The sequence below is a fragment of the Mesocricetus auratus genome, unplaced genomic scaffold (genome assembly GCF_017639785.1).
Source record: "Mesocricetus auratus isolate SY011 unplaced genomic scaffold, BCM_Maur_2.0 Super-Scaffold_6730, whole genome shotgun sequence".
Classification (NCBI taxonomy): Eukaryota; Metazoa; Chordata; class Mammalia; order Rodentia; family Cricetidae; genus Mesocricetus; species Mesocricetus auratus.
Genome location: NW_024429184.1, coordinates 66,138,676 through 66,164,709, shown reverse-complemented (window position 1 = coordinate 66,164,709; position 26,034 = coordinate 66,138,676). Strand labels below are relative to the sequence as shown.

General features: G+C 38.9%; 1 protein-coding gene across 1 annotated transcript; it reads right to left on the bottom strand.

The window, feature by feature from the left end:
* Nucleotides 1–1,975: 1,975 nt before the first annotated feature.
* Vcpip1 (valosin containing protein interacting protein 1) lies at nt 1,976–26,034 on the bottom strand. The gene is made up of 3 exons (XM_005066748.4): nt 23,102–26,034; nt 12,133–12,219; nt 1,976–4,185 (listed from the first exon to the last, which is right to left on the bottom strand). The coding sequence occupies exons 1-3, from the start codon at nt 25,809–25,811 to the stop codon at nt 3,314–3,316; spliced, it is 3,669 nt and encodes a 1,222-aa protein (XP_005066805.1). The 5' UTR covers nt 25,812–26,034; the 3' UTR covers nt 1,976–3,313.

Here is a 26,034-nt window from a genome sequence, read left to right as displayed (position 1 = left end):
TCCTATGTAAGACACTGTTCATATCCAATTAAGATGATTCTTAAAATAATGACAATAAAAACATGTAAGAGCAAGTTCCAAGATAGCCAAGGCCACACAGAGAAAACCTGTGTCGAAAAACCAAAACCAAACAAACAACAACAACAAAAACCAAACCTGTAGCCAGGTGGTGGTGGTACATGCCTTTAATCCCAGCATGTAGGAGGAAGAGGCAGGTGATCTGAGTCCCAGGCCAGCCTGGTCTGTAGAGTGAGTTCCAGAATAACCAGAGACAGAGAAACCTGTCTCAAAAACACAAAAACAAAAACAAAACCCTAAAATAAACAAAGTGACTCACAGGTACATTCTAGAATGCAATCTCATCTGCAAGTAGTAAAGCTTCATTATAAAAACCAAATTGAAAACCATAGGAAGTATAAAGTAAATTTCAAATATTAGCATTTGCTGAATTTCTCAGGCCTCTCTCTTTCCTAAAGATTTCCAGTAAACACCTGAAACATAGTTTAAGGGATGGGAGAGGAATGGGCTATCTAGGCTTGCTCTTCAGTTCCTGAGTAACCATTCCCTTGGAGCTAACTGTATACTAGTCATAATACTTGGCAGTGTCTTATTTCCTTCCATTAGAACCATCGTTCATTACCAGCTTTCTGGACATACACCACGTTTAACTGCCTAGACTTTGGGTCATCAACTCAAATTTGGTATGATTTCAGAATGGATTACTGAAGAAAAATATTTATATTACTTCAGTGTTCAGTGAAACCCTGAAAATATAACTCAACTGGTTTGAATTAGTTATGTCACATTAAGATCACAAACTATTGTACACCACTGAAGCAATACAGTGGCATCACAATGGTAAAAAATCATCTACACTTACATAAATACAAAGATGATATTTGACACAAACTCTCTGAGAACTTACCCCAAACCACTAATTATCCCATTCAAATATCAACTGAGTTAAAATATGTTCAAGAATTCTAATGAATTCTCAAGCCTGTTTTTTGTTTGCATTTTTTATCAAGGGAGAACCCAAACTGTTAGTTATACCCAGCTAAGTTTCTAACCCTAAATACCACTACTGTTCACTGGAGACAATGAAGTATTGTCAGAGATTAAACCTATCTTCTAACGGTCACATGTATATAGTTTACACTAAATTCAAGTATTTAATACGGAGATAAAATCTGTTTCTAGTCAGGCATGGTAGTCTATGCCTTTAGTCTCAGAACTCAGGAGGCAGAGAAAGGCAAATCTCTGTGAGTTTAAGGCCAGCTTGGTCTATACAGTGAGCTCCAGGCCAGCCAGGGCTATATAGTGAGACTGTGTCCAGAAAAAACAAAATTTGTTTCTGATAGTCTAATGCTTTGAGATCCTGCCAGTTATTAACTAAACATACCAAGCCACAGAAGAGCATCTGTTAAAGCAGGGCAGTTATATAATTTATTTGAAGCAGTACGTTTTCTGTTTATTGAACAGTTTCCTTGTACTTAAACCAGGAAAAAAAATTTAAAGAATATTTCAGTGGCTTAATAAGACAAAATGATGATAGTGGTGAGTGAAGAGATGGGGGAAGGTGGTTTTCCATTTAAAGCACAGCTAATCTTTAAGAATTGGTAACTAGTATACAATGTAAAATTTTCCTAGTACTTTGATGTAAAGATATGTGAAAGTAAATTTAGAAATGGATGGAGATAAAATATTGCAAAGCATGTGGTATGATAAACACCAATCCAGAGTGGTGTGTGTGGTGTGGTGTGGTGTGGTGTGGTGTGGTGTGGTGTGGTGTACATTATCTTAACTTCAGCTACATTTGTAAAATGTCTAGAGTCTCCATTCCTTCCTTTTTCAACAAAGTGGGGTAATTAATTTGGATTCAGTTAAAAAATCACAGAAAAAAAGATAAAAACTTCCCTTATCTAGAAAAAGCTAAAAGTACAACTTATATCCCTTTCAAATGAACAGGTAGAGATTTTTAAACACCTGACAATGTATTTTCTGACATATAGTTTTGTAGAATTGCAAACAGTTCTGCATCTGTTACATGTGCAAACAGAGACAGCCAGGCTTTGAATGCTCTAAGAGATTATATTAACATACATTTGTCTTTCATTCATTCAAATTCAACTTAATTTCAGTAAACAAAGGAAGATGATGGGCTGAAATACATTTACAAATACAGATCTGCAGAACAGAATACAATAGTGCAGTACCAATTTCAGGAGTATAAACTCTGCTTTTAAAGAATAGGCATGGAAGTTGCTTTGAGGAAGCTGGCACTGAAGAGTTAATGAATGCAATGTTTAAGCAAATGCTCAGTTGCTCATGGTATGTTGCACCCAAACTCAAGTGAAGCCAACAAAAAAAAATCTTACAGAAAATCTAAGAAAAAAAGGAAACATTTTTGGTTCAAAGGGGCTCAGAGATATTTAGCATATACAGGCTTAAACACCACTGTGTCAAAACTGTAGAACAATGTAACCCATTCATAAAGATAAATTTTCTGTGACTCTGACATACTTCAAAAGTTAAAAAATTAACTACTGCTACCATTATTTTTAAATTTTCTAAAACAAATTGTAATTCTCTTTTATGCAAGATTTAAAAAATAGGTCAAGCTTGACAAGGCCAAGATTAAAAAAATAATGGCAACATACTATCAACAAGAGCACACAAGTGGCCATATTGGCTCAGACCAACTAACTGAATCACAATGACTTTATCATACTAGGATAGATCATTCTTCCCAACTTAGCTCAAACCAGGAAAATGCTGTATCATTACACTCTGTCAGGATATTTTTGCCAACAATAGGTGTCTCTATAATGTTATAACTTTTTAGTCTAATAAAGTGTTTTATGTATTTTAAGATATTTAGTTCAGGTAAACTTGAAATTGACATTCTTATGACATGTAGGATGGCTACCTTGATGGCAACATGTACAAACTCTCATTTTCTTTTCAATTCTGGTCTTTGCAGAAACCAAACATTTAGCAAGAGATTTTTCATGTCTGTAAATTAAGACTTTCATGGAATTAAAATGACAAAGAACTTCCAATGAACCACATATACGGAAGAAACTCTTTCAACATATCTAAACTAATTTACAAGAATTCAGAGCCAGCCTGGGCAGCAGTATATTAAAAGCTATTGCCAATCACACACTTGCTATCATGCACTGAATAACAAGATATAATCTTTGAATTATATACGTACAAGATTTTTAATAACTACTCAAGTTATGTGGCCCAGCCAACAAATATTACATATTCACAATAAACATTCTGCCTTTATTAGCCTCTAATTAAATCAAGAGTGATCCATTGGCTCAGTTGTGTTAGTCGTCTCAGCATCTTGACTATCCATCTCTTCAGGTTCCTCCATGGAATTTTCTTTTTGTGCTTTTGACCTTGTGGCAAATGCTGCTCCCAGTGTATCTGCCACACAACTATCAGTTGTTTCGGTATTCGGATTCTCCGTGCCACCAGTTAAAGGAAAAGACTCAGGCAAGCCAGTCTGAAGACTCCCGGGCCTCCCAGAAGAACTCACAACTTCTACTTTCCTTTGAGAAAGATCAGATGGTGTCTGCTCTGTACTCTGATCCCGCAAGTGCTTGTCCATTGAAGCCTGAATAGAAGAAACCATTTCCTGCAATTTTTTTCGCTGGGCCTCAACCACATCAGGATCAAGCTGCCTGCCGTCTCTCATTGTTACTACTCCAGGAGCTATTCGAATAAGCTCACTGTTACTAGGAGCAGCTGTGAACACAGGAGGCTCTGTTTTAATGGAACTATTACTAAAATCTGTCCCTGTATTATGCTTTCTTACAGCCAGAGTTTCCCTAGCTCTGGGATCAATGTGTGGGTTACTGGATGCAGTTCCTAGAGAATGCCCCTTTCCCTGAAAGGCAGTTACATTGTGAAGTTGCTCAGATTTCTTTTTCACTACTCCACCACTACCTAGTTTTAATAACCCATGGGAGGGGCTTGATTCCCTACTTCTTGTAGTAGCCTCCGCTCGAACCTGACTTACAGCCTCTTTAACTAAATCTTCAACATCAGGACCAATAGGGAAATGTCCTGCAGCATCGACACACAACTCCAGTCTATCTTCAGAAGCATTATAAACAAAAGTTTTGCCAGGTAGATGTGGAAAAGTACAATGTTTGCCATCAGCCATGCCTAGAGAAAAGGAAAGATATTTAACATATTAAGATTTTATTTAGAATTCTACCAAAAGTATAATAAAGATATTTATTGCCAAAATAGTGAATTTCTGATACCAAGGAATAGATGAACAGCTTTCAAAATGTTATTTGTTTGAAAATAACTTATTCTACTACAAAAAAAAAATCATTAAGACCTTAAAGTAGTTCTCCCAGAAAATGGAGAATATACACATGAAATCATTAGGAAAGGAAGTTTAAACAAACATGTGAATTACAAAAACCAGCCACAATGTAAACCAATAAGAAAATGCAATTCTATTTACTAAAATTTAAATTATTTCAAACAAATATTAATTTCAATAATAGGCAAAACGTCAATTAATAAAAATCCAGGTAGAAATTTCTCTTGATATGCTTCTGGCATAATCAACTGAAAAAAAAAATTGAAGGTGCCAGCCCTATGTAACTCAGGAGCAGGGAGCTGCCACCAAGCACATCCTCAGGTCCTGCCAAACCATACAATGAAAGAAAAAATACTCAAGTCAGAGATCTGGTCTAAGTGGCTTTTTTTTTTAAACAAAACATAGTGTTCATGCCTTTGATTCCAGCACTCAGGAGGTGGAGGACACAGGAGGATCTTGATTCTAATTCACCACTGCTCCCCACTTTCAGTCATGTGGACTACATGTGGGTATTCAGAACGAAGAGCTACAGGTCTGTTTAGGCATTAAAGGACAACAGGAAATACTATAAACAACTTTATGCCACTACATTTGACAATATGGATGAAATGAACAGATATGTTGAAAAAATAACCTTAAGAGTACTACCTATTACAGAATGAAATTCACAGTAAAAACCTGACCGACTCCCCTGTAATTCCAGCTCCAGGTGATTCAACATCTCTTCTTGCCATGGAGAGCACCCTTACATATATGGCATACTAAACATACACATGTATGTAGAAAATTTTAAAATATACAAAATTAAGTAAATCTTAAAAAACAAAACAAAACCAACAAGGACCTCTTCTGGCCTCCTCAATACACGTGGTACACATGCATGCAGGCAAATTAGTACTTAAAAAAATTACTGTGTGTTGTTTCTAAATTGTCTATACATCCAATGAGATCACAGAAAAAAAATCCCAGCAGATTTTTGTTGTTGATATCAATAATCTGATCCTAAAGTTTATATGGATTAACAAGGACCCAGAATATTACCCTCCCCCCCCAAAAGATTTTTTTCCAGGGGAAACAAAGGAATATTCACACTGATTTATTTCAATAATCACTATAAAAATACAATCAAATCATGGCACTGAAAAAAGAGAGACAAAACACAGGGAAAAAACCCTCTAGAATTAGACCTACATATATATAGTCAATTTGCTTGAGTTTCTGTCTAGTTTTGGTTATTTGGTGGTTCTAAGAGCTGAACCAGGGTCTCACACTAGGCAGCTGTTCTACCACTAAGCTACAGTCTCAGCCCTTTCTAATTTTGAGACAAGGTCTTGCTAGGTTTCCCAGCTAGGCTTTGAACTTGTAATAATTCCTGAGTGTCTCAGCTTTGAGCAGCTGCTGACTACAGATCTGTGGCACCACACTTGGCTTCAAGTGACTTTTAAAGCTAATTTACTGATATAATTTACTCTTTAAGTATGTAACTCATCAATTAATTATTGAAAAGGTATCAAAATAAGCTGATGGATAAATGTATGTTTTTCAGTAGTAAACAACTGAAGATCCACAACTAAAAATAAACCTGGATTTATACTTTTGCAACCTATCAAAATTTAGCTTCCTGTTATATTTACAACATTTTTTTTTGAGACATGGTTTAGCTATGTAGCCCTAGCTATCCTGGAACTAGCTCTGTAGATCAGGCTGGCCTCAAACTCAAAATGATTTGCCCTCGTGAGTACTGGAACTACAGGTCTGTGCTATCACCACCTGGCTCAATTACAGCTTTTTGTAATATCCAAAATATATTTGACAATAAATATGAAACTATAAAACATCTAGAATAAAACAGAGAATACAATATTAATGACCTTGAGTTAGGCATAAAGCATGAACATAAAAGGAAAAATTATTAAACTGGACTTTATCTAAATTTTTAAACTTTAAAAGGTATCAAAGATCTTCAAAAGATATTAAGAGAATAAAAAGACAAATTATAGGCTATAGGAAAATATTTGCTAAACACTCATCTGATTAATGATATGTACCTAAAACACACATAAAACAGTAAAAAACAAAAACCATTTAACATTGAGAAGGAAAAAAAGAAGAAAGCAAATAAATACATCAAAGAATTAACCAATGTCACTTTACGTGAGAAATGCAAATAAACCACTGTGAGCTAGTGCTATAAGTGTATTAAAAGTTTTGTTTTTTTAAGAACTGGGCCAAGTAATACAGTTTCATCTCTGTGTCAGAGGCAGAGACAGCAGATCTCTAAGTTTCAGGCCAACACTGTCTACATAGCAAGTTCCAAGCAGCTAGGGTTATACAATGAGACCCTGTCTCAAAACAAACAAAAACGAAAAAACAACTGGAGCTGGAGAGATGACTCAGTGGTTAAGCATGAGTCACTCTTGAAGAGGACCTGAATTTGGTTCCCAAGACCCTTGTTGGGCACATGTAATTCTAACTCCAGGGGTTTGGAAGCGTCTGACCTCCTATGGCACCTGCACAGTCCCATACACATAACTTAAATTAATAAACTTTTCAATTAAAAACAAAACTCGTAGTGCTTGCCATCAACCATTAGGACCCAAGTTTGAGCCCTCAGAAACCATGTAAAAGAGATGGGAATGGTGGTGTACTCATAAACGCAGCATTAGGGCAGCAAAGACAGAAGGATCCTTAGGATTCACAGGCCGGCCAGCCTAGCCTATTTGATGAAAGGCCCTGTCTCAAAACTCAAGGTGGGCAGCTCCTGAAGAACATTTGAAGTAGGTGGCCTCTGGCCTCCACATGCATACACATACCAAACACACACTGTATCTCACATACAAACAAACACAAACATAAGCACATACAGACCCACACAAAAGTGACACTACCATCCATGCATTGGTGGCGCACGCCTTTAATCCCAGCACTCGGGAGGCAGAGGCAGGTGGATCTCTGGGAGTTCGAGGCCAGCCTGGTCTACAGAGCGAATTCCAGGACAGCCTCCAAAACAATACAGAGAAACCCTGTCTCGAAAAACAAACAAACAAACAAAAAAAAGTGACACTATCAAATGCCAACACAGATCTAAAACAAGTGGAATTTTCATATAGTGCTAATAAATGAAAAATGGTCTAATCACTTTGGAAGATAACATGGAAGTGTGTGTGTGTGTGTGTGTGTGTGTGTGTGTGTGTGTGTGTGTGTGTCTGTAGGAGGGAGGGAGGGAGGGAGGGAGGGAGGGAGGGAGGGAGGGAGGGAGGGAGGGAGGGAGGGAAGGAGGGAGGGAGGGAGGGAGGGAAGAAGGGAGGGAGGGAGGGAGGGAGGAATGAACATGTTCATGAGGGGGATTGCACATATGTGTGTGCCAACACTGGCTTTCTTCCTCTCATTCTCATCTTATTTTTCCCAGATAGGATTCATTCCATTGATCCTACAGCTCACTGATTTGTCAACACTGACTGGCCAGCCAGCTGCAGAAATATTTCTGTCTCTCCTAGGGCTATAGGCATATGAGCCCTGCCCGGCTTTTTACATGAGTGCTGGCTATCTGGACTCAGAGCCCTAAACTTATGTAGCAAGTAATTTACACCAACAGAGCCTTTTTCCCAGACATGGAAGTTTCTTATAAAAGATATATACTTACCATGACTTTATATTCCATTAAGTATGTACCAAAGAGAAACGAAAAACTTGCATGGAGCCAGGAGCAGTGGTGCATGCTTTTCATCGCAACACTGGAGAGGCAGAGGCAGGTGGATCTCTGAACTCAAGGCCAGCCTGGTACAGAGCCAGTTCAGGACAGACAGGGATATACAGAGAAACCTCATCTCATAAAATAAATAATAAATAAAATAAAAATGTATGTGAATATAAAAATTTGTACATAAATGATAAATGTTTATAGGTACTAGATTCATAGCAGCTAAAAGCTGAAAACAGTTCAAACACTTTGGTTGAGGTCTTTTTTTTTTCCAATTTATGTGTATGTGACTGTGACTTTATGCTCAATGCTCCATCTATAAGGAAGGGTACTTGTGGAAGCCAGAAAAGGGCATCAGATTCCCTGGAGCTGGAGTTAGAGACTTGTGAGCTGCCCAAAGTGGGCGCTGGAAACTGAACTTGGATCCTCTGCAAGAGCAAAAAGCACTCTTACTCAATTGCTGAGCCATCTCTCCAGACCCAATTATTAATTTATTTAATGTGATACATTCAATCAGTGAAATATTACTCAACAATGAAAATGAAGTCAGCTTCTAATACCTACTAATACACTAAAACAGAAATGAGACACATACACTACCCCTGTTTTTTTTGCTATGCTATGTTCTACACTGCCTTGGGGCTTTACTAACAAGATGGCTATTACCAGATCATAGATCACAGACATTTGACCTCCATATGCAAAAATTAAAAATCCCTAATATAATTAAAAACAAAACAGAAAAAAGCTTTTCTCTCTAAAGGACAGTGGGCTGTAATGTCTCTGTTAGTAATCAATTCTAGCACTGTACTGTAAAAGGAGCAACAAGTAGTATGTAGACACAAGTCTACATGCCAACAAAACTTCACACGTAACAGACGTGACATGTCCGCTGGGTTAGTTTATCTTCAACTATGTTAGACAAAAGGAACCAGGCACAAAAAGTCACCCTAATGCAATAAGAAAAGGGAAAATAAATGAACTCAGAAAACAAACCAGTGGTTGCCAATGTGTGGGGACTAGAAAAGGGAGATTGGTCAAAAATCTGGAGTAATAGACAATATTCTGCATTTTTAACAGACACATGACTGCCTGTTTCTCAAAATCCACATACAAGGTATAAAGTGAATATACAGGTTCTGAGCACTTCTAATCCAACAATCCAAAATCCATAATGTGACAAAATCTGAAACTTTCTTTAGCACAAAATAATGTCACAGGAGATTCTACACTGTGAAACTGGCTTCAAAACACAAAATGACTTATGGACATTATACAAAATTATCTGTAGGCTATGTGTTTAAGGCAGGTATGGCACATAAATGAATTTTTTACTTGAGTTCAATTGACAATATAGTTCAGTATGTATGTATGTATGTATGTGGGACACTTCCCTAAATCCCCCCAAATCAAAAATGCTTCCAGTTCCACATATTCTAGGTATATGATACTTAACTTTACTTAATTTGTACCTGTATCCTCACAAAATATGAATTTTATTCTGTATAAAACATGTCTCAACAAACATGTCTTTGTACTGACAAGATGACTCAGCAGATGAAAAGTGCTTCCCAAACAAGCTTGACAACCTGAGTTCAATGCCCAAAACCCAATGACCCAATGTGGAAACCAAGAACTGACTCCTGAAAGTTATCCTCTGACCACAAACAAACAAGCTGTGACATGTGACACCCATACACACTTAAACACACTCTTTCTCACTTGCTTGCACACACAAATCATATACATAATAGTAATAAAATTAAATTTTAGTAATACTAATAATCCTGTCCTTTTTTAAAAGCTATTGATTCAAATGAACTGAAAGAAAATATTTGCTTGACATTTAAACGCTGATTATTTGATGAAATTAAAATATTTCACATTATATATACACATTAAAGTACTTACTTATGAAATTATATATCTGAGATTTACTTAAAACAGTACAGTTGAAAAGAGAGATGAGACATATTAGTAATTGTGGAAGCCAGGTGACAGGTACATGGTGCCCATAGTAACACTCTCACTACTTTATACGTCTGAACATTTCTTCAACAACCTAATTGGAATTTGTTTTGTTTTAAAGAAATAAAGGTTCAAAGAATAAATGAATACCACAAAATTTTGTGTTTAATGTCGATAAGGCTAGGTAAAAGAAATAATAAGCTAAACCAGAGTGACAAATTTGAAGCAAAAATTTGTACTCGTGTTACATATCTGCAAAAACATAGAAGGCCTAAATACATGCCATGACAACTTCTCTCCCAAGTTATTAAAATCTGATAGGTATAACTACACTTACATAAAAGTATATTTATTTTTATACACAAAGAAGTTAAATGTAAAACAAGCTGTCTCCCAAAACCTAGAAAGCAATGAGATTTGCCAATCACTACTAAAATCTAACAATAAAAATCTGTATTATCTGGTTCTGGGACAGTCACAAGCAAGATAACCAGATCCATTTCTTGTGGATTTCACAACTTGTATTCTTTAGTCACTAAGGACTAAAACAGGAGCAAAAAAGCAATACAAAAATTTATGGCACACGTCTTTAATCCCAGCACTCAGGAGGCAGAGGCAGGCAGATCTCTGTGAGTTCGAGGTGAACCTGGTCTACAGAGTGAGTTCTAGGGAAGGCTCCAAAGCTACACAGAGAAACCCTGTCTTGAAAAACAAAATTATTAATTATACTGCAGAAAACATGCCTGACTACATCAGGATAATAACAAAGCACATTGGTATAGAAAAATATTGTATTTAAAAATCTACACACATGGGGTACCAGACAATGCATCAATCAGTGAAGTGCTTGCAATGAGCACAAGATCCTGAGTTCAATCCCCAGAACACACTTAAAATACCAATGCTGAGGAGACTGAGATAAGTGGATCTCCGGGGCTCCCTGATCAGCTGGCCTAGCCTACTTAGCAATGCCAGGCCATAAGAGACCTTAGTCAAACAAACAAAAACCACTGTGGCTAGCACCTGAAGAATGACACCTAAGACTCTGTTCTAGCTTTCACACACATATATATGTATCCCCCTCACACACAGATATGTGTATACTTACTCACAAGGCTGGGATGTTCAGTGGTAGGATACTTTTACACACACACACACACACACACACACACACACACACACACACACACACACACACACACCACATACATGTAGCTCAGTGGTAGAATACTTGCCTAACATGTGTGAAGCCTTTCATTCAATCCTTAGCACAAAAGAAGAAGAAAAAGAAAGAAAGGCCTCTCGGCCTGGAGATGGTTCAGTGGTGGAAAGCATGTCCTGACTTTGCAGAGGACCCCACTTCAGTTCCTAGTACACATGTCGGGCAACTCAAAGCCCCTGTGATTCCAGTTGATGGGATCTCAACACCTTCTTCTGATGTCTGAGAGTACCTGCACTCATATGCACATACATATACACATATAATTTAAAAATAAAAAGTGGGTGTATCTCATAATGTTCAGGTAGCTAAGAACTCCTAGGCTCAGGCAGTTCTCTTAATTATTTATCAACACCCTAACTTGGACTACAGGCATATGGTACTATGCCCAGCTGTCAAAGTTTTTAATACTATGCCCAGGTATTAGTATCTTTAATAAAATATCATTTGGGCCAGGCGTTGGTGGCGCACGCCTTTAATCCCAGCACTTGGGAGGCAGAGGCAGGTGGATCTCTGTGAGTTCGAGGCCAGCCTAGTCTACAAAGTGAGTTCCAGGACAGCCTCCAAAGCCACAGAGAAACCCTGTCTCAAAAAACCAAAAAAAAAAGAAAGAAAGAAAGAAAAAATATCATTTGACTGTTTTTTTAAAGTATCATTACATTTTACTTATTTCATGTATATGCATGTGTGTGCATAGGTACACATGTGCCATGGTACAAGTGTGGAGGTCATGCACATGTGGGTCCCAGGGATTGGAACTCAGGTTGTCAGCTTGGCGGCATGTGCCTCTATTCACTGAGCCATCTCGCTGGGCCCCTATTTGAATGTTCTTCATTTTGTAACAGCTGAATAGAAACATTATTCAAGAATAAAATCAAAATTTAACTATACCCATAGTTTTCTTCATAATATTGTAGAATACACCACCCTGCTGGAACATGTGAGGAAGTCCCTTTGCATAAGACCATACATCTTCTCCTGAAAGACAAAAATAGATAAAGTGTAAGCACAGACAAAAAAGTGCCATCTCTGCCAAGAACAGAGACTGCAAGAACAAGATCCAGAATGAGTATAACACAGATATGATACAATGGCACACTAGAAAATGGATGGACTGTGTGAAGGTGAGAGCTATTGCCAAATGCTGTCACAAAAGACGCTGTATCTGAAGGCCCATGTCACTTTTCAAGACACCATAACAATCTAAACTTTTAATAAGTTCCTTCAGTTTTTAAACATAGGAGCTGGCCAGGCAGTGGTGACACACGCCTTTAGTCCCAGCACTTGGGAGGCAGAGGCAGGCAGATCTCTGTGATTTCAAGACCAGGCTGGTCTACAAGAGCTAGTTCCAGTACAGCCTCCAAAGCCACAGAGTTTCTGTCTCGAAAAAAACAAATAAATAAATAAACAAACAAACAAACATAGGAGCTAAGAAAAATCTTTAAAACTGCACAAACCAATGAGTATATTAAACAAAATATATCTGAAATCTCAGAGTAGCTCAAGAGAGACTTGCTTGTAAACTCTAAGCAGGAACATAAAAGATTATTTTAAAAATACTCATTTTAACTAGAATAAAATATTGTGTGTGTGTGTATTAAAAGTGAATAAAAAGAAAAAGAAATGGCCAGAGAGAAAAATAAGTAGGCCAACTGAACATAAGCAATTGTCTTTTGTTATTCTAATGTTAAATGTAAAAAAACAGAAATTTAAGGGGAAAATTATTAAATATACCCAAAACAATCTTTAAAGACGACAAAATATTCAAAAACAAACTACTATTTCACAAAATACATCAAGAGGTTTCAAAACAAAACCAATAATAGAATTGGAGTGCAATTTACAGTAAAACACAAACTTAGCATGCCCAAGGCTGAGGTTAATTCCTAGGAAAAGGGGGGTGGGTGGGGGTAATGGGGAGAAAGATTTTCACATTTGAAAGCATCAAAGAATGGAGGACTAGAAGGTCACGTTTTGTTTGTGAAGTATGGCTATGCCTATGTACTAGTGCTTTTATGCCTTTTCTATCTGCTAAAGAACAGAGGATTTCTGTTGTTGTCATTGTTTTGCTGTTTGTTTTGTTTTTTAAGACAGGGTTTCTCTGTATTGTTTTTGGAGGCTGTCCTGGAACTCGATCTGTAGACCGGGCTAGCCTCGAACTCACTGAGATCCGCCTACCTCTGCCTCCCGAGTGGTGGGATTAAAGGCGTGTGCCACCGACGCCCAGCTTCAGGATTTCTTTATCAAGGAACTTAGTTCACTTTAATAACAATAGCAATAATGGGGTAATGTTTGTCTTTCCTACTAGAAAATTATACTGTTGGAACTGAGTTTTGTATGGAAGTCACTGATGATACTAATTAATTACATGCTTACCCTCCTTTCCCATACCATAAAGAGGGTGTTGTGTAACAGTCAACTAAAGTTATTTTCAGAAAACCGGATGAAAATATAAAACTTTAAAAGCCTTGTTTTGTCATTTGAGCCTTCAGTTAATGAGAACATCCAGTTATACAAATACCTTATTCACTAATATAAAACTAATCAAATCCCCAAGTACAAAAATATCAATAACTCCTGGTAGAAGCTACACTGGTAAACTTACCAAACTTCATTTGGAAAAATTATTTCTATGGTGACAACCTTTCATTTAATTATGGTCATTCTTATCCTAAATGGTCATAGTTTTTCTAAAATACTCAAGAATACTAATTTATTTAGAAAACATCAAAAAGTATGGGGTAGCAGAGTTTGGGGTTAGTTTTGTTTATTAGTGGGGTTTTTGTTTGGGGGGGTAGGAATCTGAACAAGTGCCAAAGTGAGCACCTATTCACCACACTAATGAGAAAAAACTCACATTTCTTAGCATTTCATACTCTAGACTGTGTATTATTTCCACAGACCGTGTGTCTGTTTTCATCATCTCCCTATAAAGGCCATACAGACATTATTTTCCTAATCAGCCCCATTCCCCCATGACATTTGAGTAGCACAGATACGATACTGTACTGTACCATAATACACTATACTGTTTATGCAGTAAAAGTGTGTAATTTTGTACATTAAGGGTAAGGTCTTTTTTTTTTTTTAACTCTCTATCGACTAAGAACTAATTTTTACCCCAGTAAGAGAAATACTGCCCTATCACTCTTTGATTAAATGAAGTATAAATACTAGCTAAGCCTCTATTATCTACCTATCTCTGAGCTGAGAAGGCACTTTTACAGCTTCTTTTACTATCATCTCTCTCCCTCACAAGCAAACAAGCTCAGAACAATGCTTACATAATTACCCCAATATCCATCACACAGCTAATGTGGCTGAATCCTGTGTATCAATCCAAAGTTTATGATACCCCTAAAATTAAACATTCATTAGAGTTCAAATCATATTAAGACAAACATCATGGCACTTCACAGCCCTGCTTATAAATATGTAGGACATCAACTGGCTAAAGAAAAGAGTCAAATTGCTTCCTTTAGTATATGAATACCTCCAATGAGTTACCTTTATTGGTTTAAAAAAAAAAAAAAAAAGAAAGGAAAAGGACTAGAGATCGGGATCTTTGTACAAGTTCACCAGTCTCATAAAGCACCCCATGGCGTCTTCTCCATCTATATTACTACTGTCTTTGTCTCCTGCCTACACCATTGTTTCTCAACTATTCCCTTCTCAACTGGTTTTCTCTTGAGTCTTGTCCTCCCCAACTCCCTTGTTCATGCAGCGTTAAACCTCACACACTGAAGCGAAGCTGTCCAAAGGTAATCCTCAGCTACACAGAGTGCCAAGGCCAATGTGAGCTATAGGACAATGTCTAAATAAGGGGTGGGGGGGAGGAAGGAAGGAAAAAGAAAAAACCAGAAAAGAATATAGGTCAATGCCCAAGACCTCTTTTTTTAATAATACAAGAGCTGGTCCTTCTCTACCAATCTCACTTCATGCCTTACCTTGACCTTTTGTTTTGTTGCTTTAAGACAGGGTCTCACCATGTAGCTGAGACTAGCTTTGAACTCTCAGTCCTCCTTTCTTTTCTTCCAACTCCTGAATGCTGGAATTACAGGCATTCACCACCAATCCCAGTAACCTCTACCCTGATTTTTATGAAGCAACATAAACTGTTCCAGTTTCCTAAAGACAATAGCTGTTATATATTCCTTAAAAGGAAATTTAAAGAATAAATTTAAAATTCAGTAATCATTCATCTGGTAAAGGCACACTTACTGCTAAGTTGAGTTCAACCCCTAGGTGGGAAAAGAACCAACTCCCCCGAGCTATCCTCTGGCTTCCATACATGTGCTGCAGACTGTGTTCATGGGTGTAAACACGTACACACATACACACACACACACACACACACACACACACTTAAATAAGCACAATAAAAATAAATAATAAAATTCTATTTAATTCTACAATTCATCGCTTTCTTCTTCTAAATGCAAGGGTTTTCAGATTCGGGGTAAGGTCAGTAGCCTATCAGATTTTCTATTTCCAGGCCCTGGCACAGAGCTGAGCAAATGCATTCCTAACACTGGTTGAGCAAACACATTGAATGAGTACAACAAATGAGGTGTTTTGTTTTGTTTTGTTTTGTTTTTCTGGCTGGAAAGATGGCTCAGCAGTTAAGAACACGGGCTCCTCTTCTACAGGGCCTGGGTTTGAGTCTCAGCACCTACTTGACAATTTACAATCAGCTGTCTCTAGTTACAATGGATCTGACACATACATGCAACCAAAACACTAATGCACAACATTTAGGGGGAAAAAGGAAAGAGGCTTTTTTCCTTTTAAGCAATACCTAAAAACAATTCAGAGGGGGAAAAAAACTGAAGTAGGGTAACTGTCCCTCTGAGAGCACTGGATCTGTAAAATGCAAGCAATAGCACTACCTGTTTTCAAGACTCTAATAAGTCATACTTGGCAAAAACAAAAGACAAATTCTCTCTAGGACTATTGTGGTGAATCTGAATCCTCCATTATATCAACACATTTTACAGTGATAGCCCCCAACTAGCTTTAGAGTCAGCTATTTCTCACAGTACAACAGTAAAATATTTCTAGTTGATGTACTGTCTTCAGTTCTGCTCTCTAAACAGAAGATATATGTATTACAGTATGATTTTCTTCTCACTTGGATGGTTTTTTTCTATGAGAAATTTTTAATTTTTAAAATTTGTTTAAAAGATTTGTTTTAAAGGGATTAAGACTGGGCTGGTTTAACCCCCAGAAACAGCTGACCAGACAAAGGTTAACTCTTGAATCCCAGGCATTAGCCTGGGAAGCCAGCATGGGACTGATCAAGACCCCCTGAATCTGGGTGTCAGTGAAGAGGCCTAGGGATTCTATTGAGCCTTGGGCAGCAGATCAGTACCCATCCCAAGTATACACACGGACTTTGGACTCCAATAGAACAATGTGAGGTGCACTCTCACCCAGAACTCTTGGGAAAGGGTCTAGGCTCTGCCCTATATGAAATGACACACTATGGACACCCCCATGGAGGGCCTCACCCTCCCTGGAGAAATGAGAGGATAACGGGGGGGGGGAGGGCACGGGAGGAAGGGAGGGAATGGGAGAGGGACCTGGAACTGACTTGTGAAGCAACCTTGATTCTTATCTAAATTTAAACTGGAAAATAAAATTTAAAAAAAATTAAAAAAAAAAAGATTTGTTTTAAGAATATGTATTTCCTTTCTTTTTCAGATTTATTTACATATATCAGTGCTCTATTTGCATATAAGCATGCATGATAGAAGAGGGCATCAGATCTCATTACAGATGGATGTGAGCTACCATGTGGTTGCCGGGAATTGAACTCAGGACCTCTGGAAGAGCAGCCAGTGCTCTTAACCAGAGTCATCTCTCTAATCCCAAGAATATAGATATTTTCTAACAATAAAACAGAGTTGAAATGAATTTTTAAAAGATTATCATATGCTGGCAAAATGGCTCAATGGCTAGAGGCACTTCCAAGTCCAAGACCTGCATTTGTTCCTGGGATCTACATGGTAGAAGGAACTGACTCCCACAACCTGTCCTTTGACCTCCACAGGGACACAGGTGCACACACTAATATAGTTTTTTTTTGAAAAGTCTCATTCCAATTTTGTAACTATAAATGTTTCTGAAGGCAATTTGGAGGAAAGTCGAGAAGGGAGGGATACAGATAAAATAGCTACTAGGTATTATAATATTGCTGGACATGAAGAATAACTTTCTTTAAAAGTTTTTTTTTGACCCAGTTTGCCTTAGAAACCACTATATAGCCTAGTCTGGCCTCAAGCTCACAGTAACCCTACCTCACCTCAAGCGTGCAGTGACTGCAGGTGTGCACGACAGACATCAGGCTTTCAGAGGAATAACCCAATATTCTATAGCATGGCATAACTATGGTTGACAACAACTAACTGTGTATTTTGTAATTAACAGACAAGTATTTTAATGTTCCCATGTCCCATGTCACTCAAGCAAGCCTCCAACCACTACACAGCTGGAGATGACCTTTTATTCCAGATCCTCTTCCCTTACCTAGTCAGTAAAGAGAGTACAAACCAGGCATACACCAGCACACCCAGTTTTATGCATTGCTGGGGCTTCACGCATGCTAGACAAGCATGTTATCAACTGAACTATATTCCTAAACCTTACATAAACAACTTGAGTACATCTGAATTAGGATGAAGTTGTTTCTATTAGAATGCTAAAGGTATTCGTTTAACAACTCTCTGCTCCTCCTACAGACCCTTCCATTTAAACATTTGCTTTTATCAATGCTCAAAAACAATCTCTAGCCGGGCGTTTGTGGCACACACCTTTAGTCTCAGAACTCAGGAGGCAGAGGCAGTCGGATCTCTGTGAGCTCAAGGCCAGCCTGGTCTACAGAGGGAGTTCCAGGACAGCTTCTAAAACAATACAGAAAAGCCATGTCTCAAAAAACTAAAAAAAAAAAAAAAAACTCTAAAGGTTATATTTTGGTTGTTGTTATTTAATTACATGTATTTATTTGGAGAGCAAGGTTCAAACCCTACAGAAAACAATCTTCACAATCTTCAGGATTCAGTTCTCTTCCTTGTATCAGTTGCTGAGTAAGGATCAAACTCAAGTATTCAGGCTTGGTAGCAAGTGCCTCTACCTGCTGAGCCATCTTGCCAGTCCAGTCAAAACTATTTCTAAGAAACATATCCCTGTTTCTACTTAATTCTCAGTCCCTTAAGCAAATCAAGTTTTTAGTGTCACCATTAAGTGTTAAAGGATGTATTTATAATGTACATACATGGACCACAAACCCAATCATGTATAGGAATACACACACACACAAGAGTCTGTGTGGATGTAATGATTAATTACATAAAGACATATCTATATGCATCAACATCATATCATGACTATTCTCACTACACATAAATATGTAGAACCATCTAATGGCACATGAGGAATAACAATATGAACAAGTATGATCTAGATTTCAAACATTCACCAAGCATTTGAAGAAAAATATAAAAAGAGAATAATAATATAGAGATCCAATGTCACCTTAAAAAAAAAAAAGCATCCGAGTTTGGAAAATCCTGAGGTATTACGATCTAAGTAGAAACATGTTTGCTAAGCATGCGTGAGGCCCTAGATTCAGCCACCAGTACCACCTTCATTGATACATAAAAAAGAAATTACTAGTGTCGTAAGGTTTTTGGATGCTGGGGATTGATCCAACTAGGCCCTATATTTTAAAAGTCTGTAGTAAAAAGCCACAGTCCTTTCAGAAGAAAAACAATACAATAAATCCAACAAACATTTCCATTTCCCAAAAATTTGTAATAAACTGACATAAAAATCACATTTTAAGTGAACTACCGGCAAATCTTGTTTTTCACCTAAACCTATCTTACTTTGTGATAAAGCCATGATAATCAGAAAATAAAATAGTAAACTAAGAAAAAAGAAATAGGCCAAATTCTTATGGTAGACCATAGCTACTACCATAAAATGGTACAAATAACTGATCTACAAGGGATTATAGTAACATATTTTACAAAGCCATAATTGGGTTGATTTAAGCACTATATGAAGATGGCTGCCTGTAAAAACTAAGTTCAATAAACCCCAGTGGTCTTGATAAAATGGATTAAAAGTACATGTGAAATATCACAGGAAAAATAGTATTGTATTTTATACTAGTATCATGATTCAAAGCAACTGTGACTAGTTCCATGAATTCCCCATCCTGAGCAGATTATGTATTATTTTGTTGATATAAATAATACAAAATCTATTTAATGATTATTGATCTTAAAAATAAAAGGAGGTAAGGTCCTACATTCAACCCTAACACCACAAAAAAAAACAGTAAAAGCTCAAAACAGTCCTTTTCTCTGCCTCATGACCTCCATGATATAAATTGTTGTGCCTTAACACACCCTCCCCACCATGATAAATCGAACCATCTGAAGCTATGAGCTAACAAACAAAACCACCCTCAAAAAAAAAAGAAAAAAACACATGTTCCCGGCTATTACAAGTCAGCACATTTCACCAATACAATCTCCAAACATATGCATGGTTTTTTAAATTCTATGTTAGATATCTTTGGGGTTTATCATCTTTATGTTTTAATGAAAGCTATAAAAGCAGGAGGCTCCCTCAGCAGATACCCTCCTGATGATGAGAAGTGTCCCCTGTAGTCTCTAGTACTTGGTAGATTGGTTCCCTGATGTTGTTTCAGTAGGCTCAGGAGGTGTGGCCTTGCTGGAGGAATTATGTCACTAGGTAAGAGCTTTAAAGTTTCAAAGCCTCTTCCTGCCATTCCCAGTGAGCTCTCTGCTTCCTTCGGACATCTTAAAATGTGAGCCCACTAGTGGTGGCCTTTAATCCATCTCAGCGCTGGGTGACAGAGGCAGGCAGATCTCTGTGAGTTCAGGTCAGCCTGCTTTACAGAGTTATGTCAAGGGCAGCCAAGGCTGTTACACAATAAAACCCTGTCTCAAGAAAAGAAAATAAGTGAGCTCCCTCAGCTTATTGGCCAGACGCAGCACCTGCATGTGGCCATGCGTCCCTGCCATGATGAAGATGACTGACTCTTATCTCTCTGAAGCCATAAACCCAAATAAACCCTTTCTTCTATTAAGTTTCCTTAACAACAGAAAAATAATACGGAAGTTCACAGAAGGCAGGAACTGTGTCTCATCTTTGTACCTCTGACATGGTCTCAGGTTCACAGCATGCATTTCTTTTGATGAACTAGTCTGTGTTCATTCACTCAACAAGCATTTGCTTGCTATCATACAATGTGCCAGGTGATAAGGTATTCGTTAAAACAAGTTATACTGTCCTTGTTTGTAGACTTCAAATCCAGTGCAGGGAGGGGCAAATAAATAATTACACAAACAAACAAGATCATTAAACTGCTAATATGTGTAGTAAGGAAAATGAATAGAATACAAAAACAAAGGGGCTCTACTTAGAATAGTAAATAAAAGTCTCTCAAACCTTTAGAGGACATATTCAAAACTATTAGTGAGAAGGTACATAAATAAGTACTGTAAAGCTTAATAAGTTACTTTCTAAACAAATATAAAGGAGCTAATTTCTGCATTTTGAAATTTGCAATTTTCCAAACAGCTCCAGTTGTTTCCTAGCATCACCAATCTAAACATCGAATTACTAAATACTCTCTATTTTATATATGGTCATATGATTTAACTATTCCAAAACTACTATTTTTACAAACACATGACTTTTAAAGAGTACCTTCTCTACATAATTCAGCAATCAGGGAGAGAAGACTACTATTTAAACAGGAGCAGCCACTGCCATAGTACTTCGCTTGTTTTGGGGTTTTGATTGTTTTTGTTTTGGTTGTTGTTGTTGTCATCACTGGAGACAGTGTTGCTATGTAGCCCAGGCTCACACAAGCTCATGATCTTCATGCCTTAGGTTCCAGAGTGCTTGGAGTGCTAGGATTACAGGCGTGCAGCCCCAAACCAGGCTTGTGTTGTTTCTTAAAGCAGAAGTATCTCATATTAGCAAAATATACCTATACACTTAAAATCCTGTGTTGGCAATAGATATGTACATATAAAAAATCTGATGGATTGTGAACAACAATGTAAATATTAAAAGTGAAGAGGATTAGAACAGAAGGTGGTATCTTGGGGAACTCATTACAATCTGAACAGTTCTCAGAAAATTGGATTATTTTTTAAATAATTATAAACTGACATTTTAACAACTTTCATTATAAAATATATTACCATTTTGGCAGTAGTGTACACACCTTTAATTCCGGCCTCAGGAGGCAGAGGATCGCTGTGAGTTAAAGGCCAGTCTGGTCTCCAAAGTGAGTTCCAAGACAGCCAAGACTACACAGAGAAACTCTGTCTTGAAAACCAAAAGAAAAAGAAAAACATTATCCTGTTTTAAACTTGGGAAATTGCCAGTAGGGGGGGGGGGGGTGCATGCCTTTAATCCCAGCACTCAGGAGGCAGAGGCAGGAGGACCTTTGTGAATTTGAGACCAGCCTGGTCTACAAGAGCCAGTTCCAGGACAGCCTCCAAAGCCGAAGAGAATCCCTGTCTTGGGGGGGGAAAAAAGTTTTCTGTACATAACTAGTTTTATTCATTTTGTGAGGATGTTATTTATTTTTTTCAGAGTTCTAAGAATATTTTGCCCATGCTCCTATCAACTACAAGAGATATTTTCTACTAAAGCAACTGAAGTACTGGGGAGTTAATAGTTTGCATGAAATCACAAAGAAAGTAAGCAGTAGTACCAAGAATCAAATTGTGTCTTCTGATTCCAAAGATCATACAGCCATTCCTCTATTCCATGCAGTCTCTAGGAGACCACGGCATCCCAGAAATATGGAAATACCTAGGTTTGCCTGCCAAACTAAATCAACAATATCAACTTGAAAATTTGTACAGTTTTTAGACCTCCCATTAACTAGTAGGCTCCCAACTTAATAAACCAGTAATAACAAATCTTCATTATAGTAGCCCAAGGCCAAATTCACTGCTACTTAGTAGTCATAGAAATCAGAATCAAAAGCCAGCACCTTTCTAGCTGAAAGTTTAGTCTCAGCAAAATTAAGGCCCTTCTAACATTTAACATTTAAATTTTACTTCATACTTAAAAGCTTGTGTAAATATGCTAAAACAGGCTTAAAGGACAAAGGTTAAGCAAATAATGAGAAAAAAAGTACCAGGAGGCAGTATCCTAAGTCATCTAAATGTTGAAACTATGTATTTAACAGATAATGTATTTTCCTTCAATTTATACTAAATTATTAAAAAGCAACTCTTGACCCCATTGCCATCTTTGTTTCTTATGAGCTATTCACTGCAATTATGGCACTGTCCCTGGACCATGAAATTAAACACAACCTAGTGTGCACATAAGGAAAACATGATGAAGGAAAGGGAGAACAGGAAATGGAGGAGTGCAGACTATAAACACCAGAAACTGCAATTCATCAAACAGGAAGTCCTGAGATCACATGACAGGCAGGAAAATGAAATTAAAACTAAGTGAAAAAGGATCAAAATGGAAAGGCCTAAGAGCTCAGCAGGGAGAAAAAAAAAGAACTTTAAATAGATACATTTGTTTTTTTAAGCAATTAAATATCTTGATATGTTTAAATAAATAATCTGGTGACAGTTGAGGAACTACTTTCATTTTGTAGTTATGCTTTTCTAATATTCACTCGGTAATCATATTAATATCTGCTACCAAAACACTAAAGAAAGTAATTTTCTAATGTATAGAATTAAGGATTTATGGTAACCAGGTTTTTTTCTCCCAACAAAAAAACTCAGTATTTTATACTTGCACCCATGACATACCATCAGACTTCAATTGCTCTTACCCATTAATGTTGCTAAAAGACACAAGGAGTACATTTCTTTGTCAGCTTGCTCCTGAAGTTCCTTGGATGACAGTTTGCCAGGGACAGCAATCTCGTCTTGTTTCACAGTGTGGGCGGAGTGTGCTGCGGCTGAGGACTGACCACCTTCTGCTTTGCCTTTTAAGATCTCTATTGTAATTCTGTCACCGTGCTGTAGAGGAACTGGCTCCTTTTCCATCCCTGCCTGGGGTGGCATTAACTCTTTAGGAGGAAAGCCATATCGAATACACTGTAAATACGGAGGAATGTTGAACTCTCTGGCTATACTTTCCTGAAGTTCAAAAAAGGTTGTTGAAGACTTAAGGGTAACCATGGACTGTCGTCCATCATTAGTTGTTATTCGAATCTTCTTCTCTTTAGAAGTTGTAGGTGAGTAGGGAGCCTTGGTGGGGGTGGCAGGTGCCGACGATGGCCCATCACGAATAGTACTTGGGGAAACAGCTCTGGGCTGCCCCTTTTGCTCTTGTTTCAGTTTCTCTGTTTTCCGTTTCTGCATTGCAGAAGCTTGCTCTGTGATGCTCTGCTGAATAGTTCTTTCAGTTTTACTCATGTTTAATTCTTCCTTGTGCAGAGTTTTAGTTTTCTGTCCAGTAAGAATAATTTTAGTTGGTAGCTGAGACTCTAATTCTTGTCCTTGCACATCTCCAATTCTCTGAGCATGAGCACCATCTATATTTACAGGAGTGTAATCATCAGGATTCTTTTTTGCAGTCTGATGCAATATAGTGTGGACAACTTTCTGAACTAGGATCTCACTCCCAAATTCACCCGGAAAGTGCTTGGTTACAAGTTTCATTGCAACATCATAAACATTACTATTCAAAGATGGATCACTTTCATACTGGAACCAATATACTGTTTCTCTGACCACTCTTCCTCCCCATTCCAGAGTGATAGGAAAAGCTTCCGGGAGGTTGTCATATTCTTTCCCTTCCCAAAAGTGTTTGAATCCACAACCACATTTGCCACCAGTAGACCTGGAATTAGTTCTGTCTCCATCCAAATACACAATAGAGCCATCTCCCCTGACTCTTCGCACAGATGTGCCATGGCACCAATTACAGGCTGTTAGATTACTCAATCCATAGTCTGGTAGCAGAACATCTTTCAATGGATCATATGAACAAACCAAATTGTTTAAGGGAAAGCTGTAATTTTTGTCAGGCCTCAGCTGCCCATGAGTACTTTTTGCCAGGTTATACAGTTTCCCTCCTGGAGCCAGCCACTCAGGAGGGACGTGAAGTTCCGAAAGGGCACCACAGAGCAAACACTTGTGAAGGCGATTATCCATTACTGCCTTTTTAGCAGCTGCTGTAACTTCCTCGGGCTGAACTCCTATCACTCCAGTCCTTCTGTAGAAATACTGATGCACATCAGCAACCAAACTAGGATGGATACCATGTTTGTCCATAAAGACTTCTTCCATAGCAGCAACCAGCCTAAGTAAGTACTTATCTTGCAAACTTCTGTCTCCTCCAATAACACAGCCACCATCCTCCTCAAGTTTGATGTACTTCTTAATAAGATCCTGAGGCACACCCCATGCTTTAGGAAGCAAATTCATGGGCAGTTTGGGCAAAGCAGCCCCTTTTATGCCTACCAGGGGAATATAATGGTTTCTACCCGAGCTACTCCACGCAATGCAGATTGGCTTGTTCAGATGGCCATCTCTCCCAGTGCATTTCTCTGCAGGAATGAGCCCAGGTAGAAAGGTGGCTGAATAGTCACCAGAGCTTCTCATGCCACTGAGGGAATCTAAGAGAATTATGGGGCGGTGTAACACATTAGCAAGGCCAAATATGTGGATGTTCCTCAGGCCTAAGGGGACACCTTCGGGTGGCACAAACAGAGGGTCGCACTCATTGATAATGTCCTCCCACTCGGCAGCATCAATAAAGTCATGAAACAGGGCTTGATATCGCGCCAGGTGCTGCTGAAAGTGCTGCTTGAGATTCTCCCTCAGGGCATGCCAGAAGAGCTCTCGGCCCACTAGGGCCCGAGACACAGCATGCACCAGGCAGTGTCCATCCCCGTCCACATGCACTGGAATGAGGCATTCCTGGCTTTTATTGGCCCGTTTGATATCCTCGAGAGTGTCGTGCAGGTACAGGAGGCTTCCGGAGCGGTCCTTGCCGTAGCCCACCGTGTTGACGTGCTCCGGTTCGATGAGGAAGGCACGATCACCCAGTAACGCGCAATCGAACAGTTCGCCCTGGTTCATGTCCCGGAGAAGCTTGGCCCGGCCCGTTTGTTTGTCCATTCCATAGCGTGCCAATATGGGCGACAATAATTTGCAGTGGTAGTTGGAGAGGCCCATCACCTTTACGAGTTCCGTGTTCTTCTTGGGTGCTCCCGTCACCCCGAGCAGCGCGTTCCGCAGCAGATTGTGCAGGACCACGTCCGGGTCCGTCACCTCCTCCACTCCCAGCAGCTGTTGCTGCTCGTGCCGCTGTCCGCACTCGGTGCACTCGATGCTGACAGAACCGGAGGCCGGGAAGAACAGGCGCGCCTGGCACTTGGGATCCGGGCAGCTCCCGGAAAGGATCCTCCGGTCCCTCCGTTTCGAGAGGCCCCCCGGAGTAGCCGCCGCCGCCAGCGACGACGAAGTCTGCGGAGCCTCGGGGGGAGGAGGCGGCGGCGGCAGCGGCGGCGGCGGCGGCGGCTGAGACATCGCGCTCGGCTCTCGCTCGGCGTCCCCGGCGACCCTCAAAGGCACATAGCCAGACCTCGGGCGGCCCGACGAGGTCTAGTGCAGGCCCAGGGCAAATGGCTTTCCTCTCCCTACCAGTTCCTCCGCCTCCTCCTCCTCGGCGAAGGCGGAAGCGCCGGACGTTGTTTCTCTTCTCACTTCTCCACTGCCTTAGCCGTTGCCCCGAACGTAACGGCCACCACCC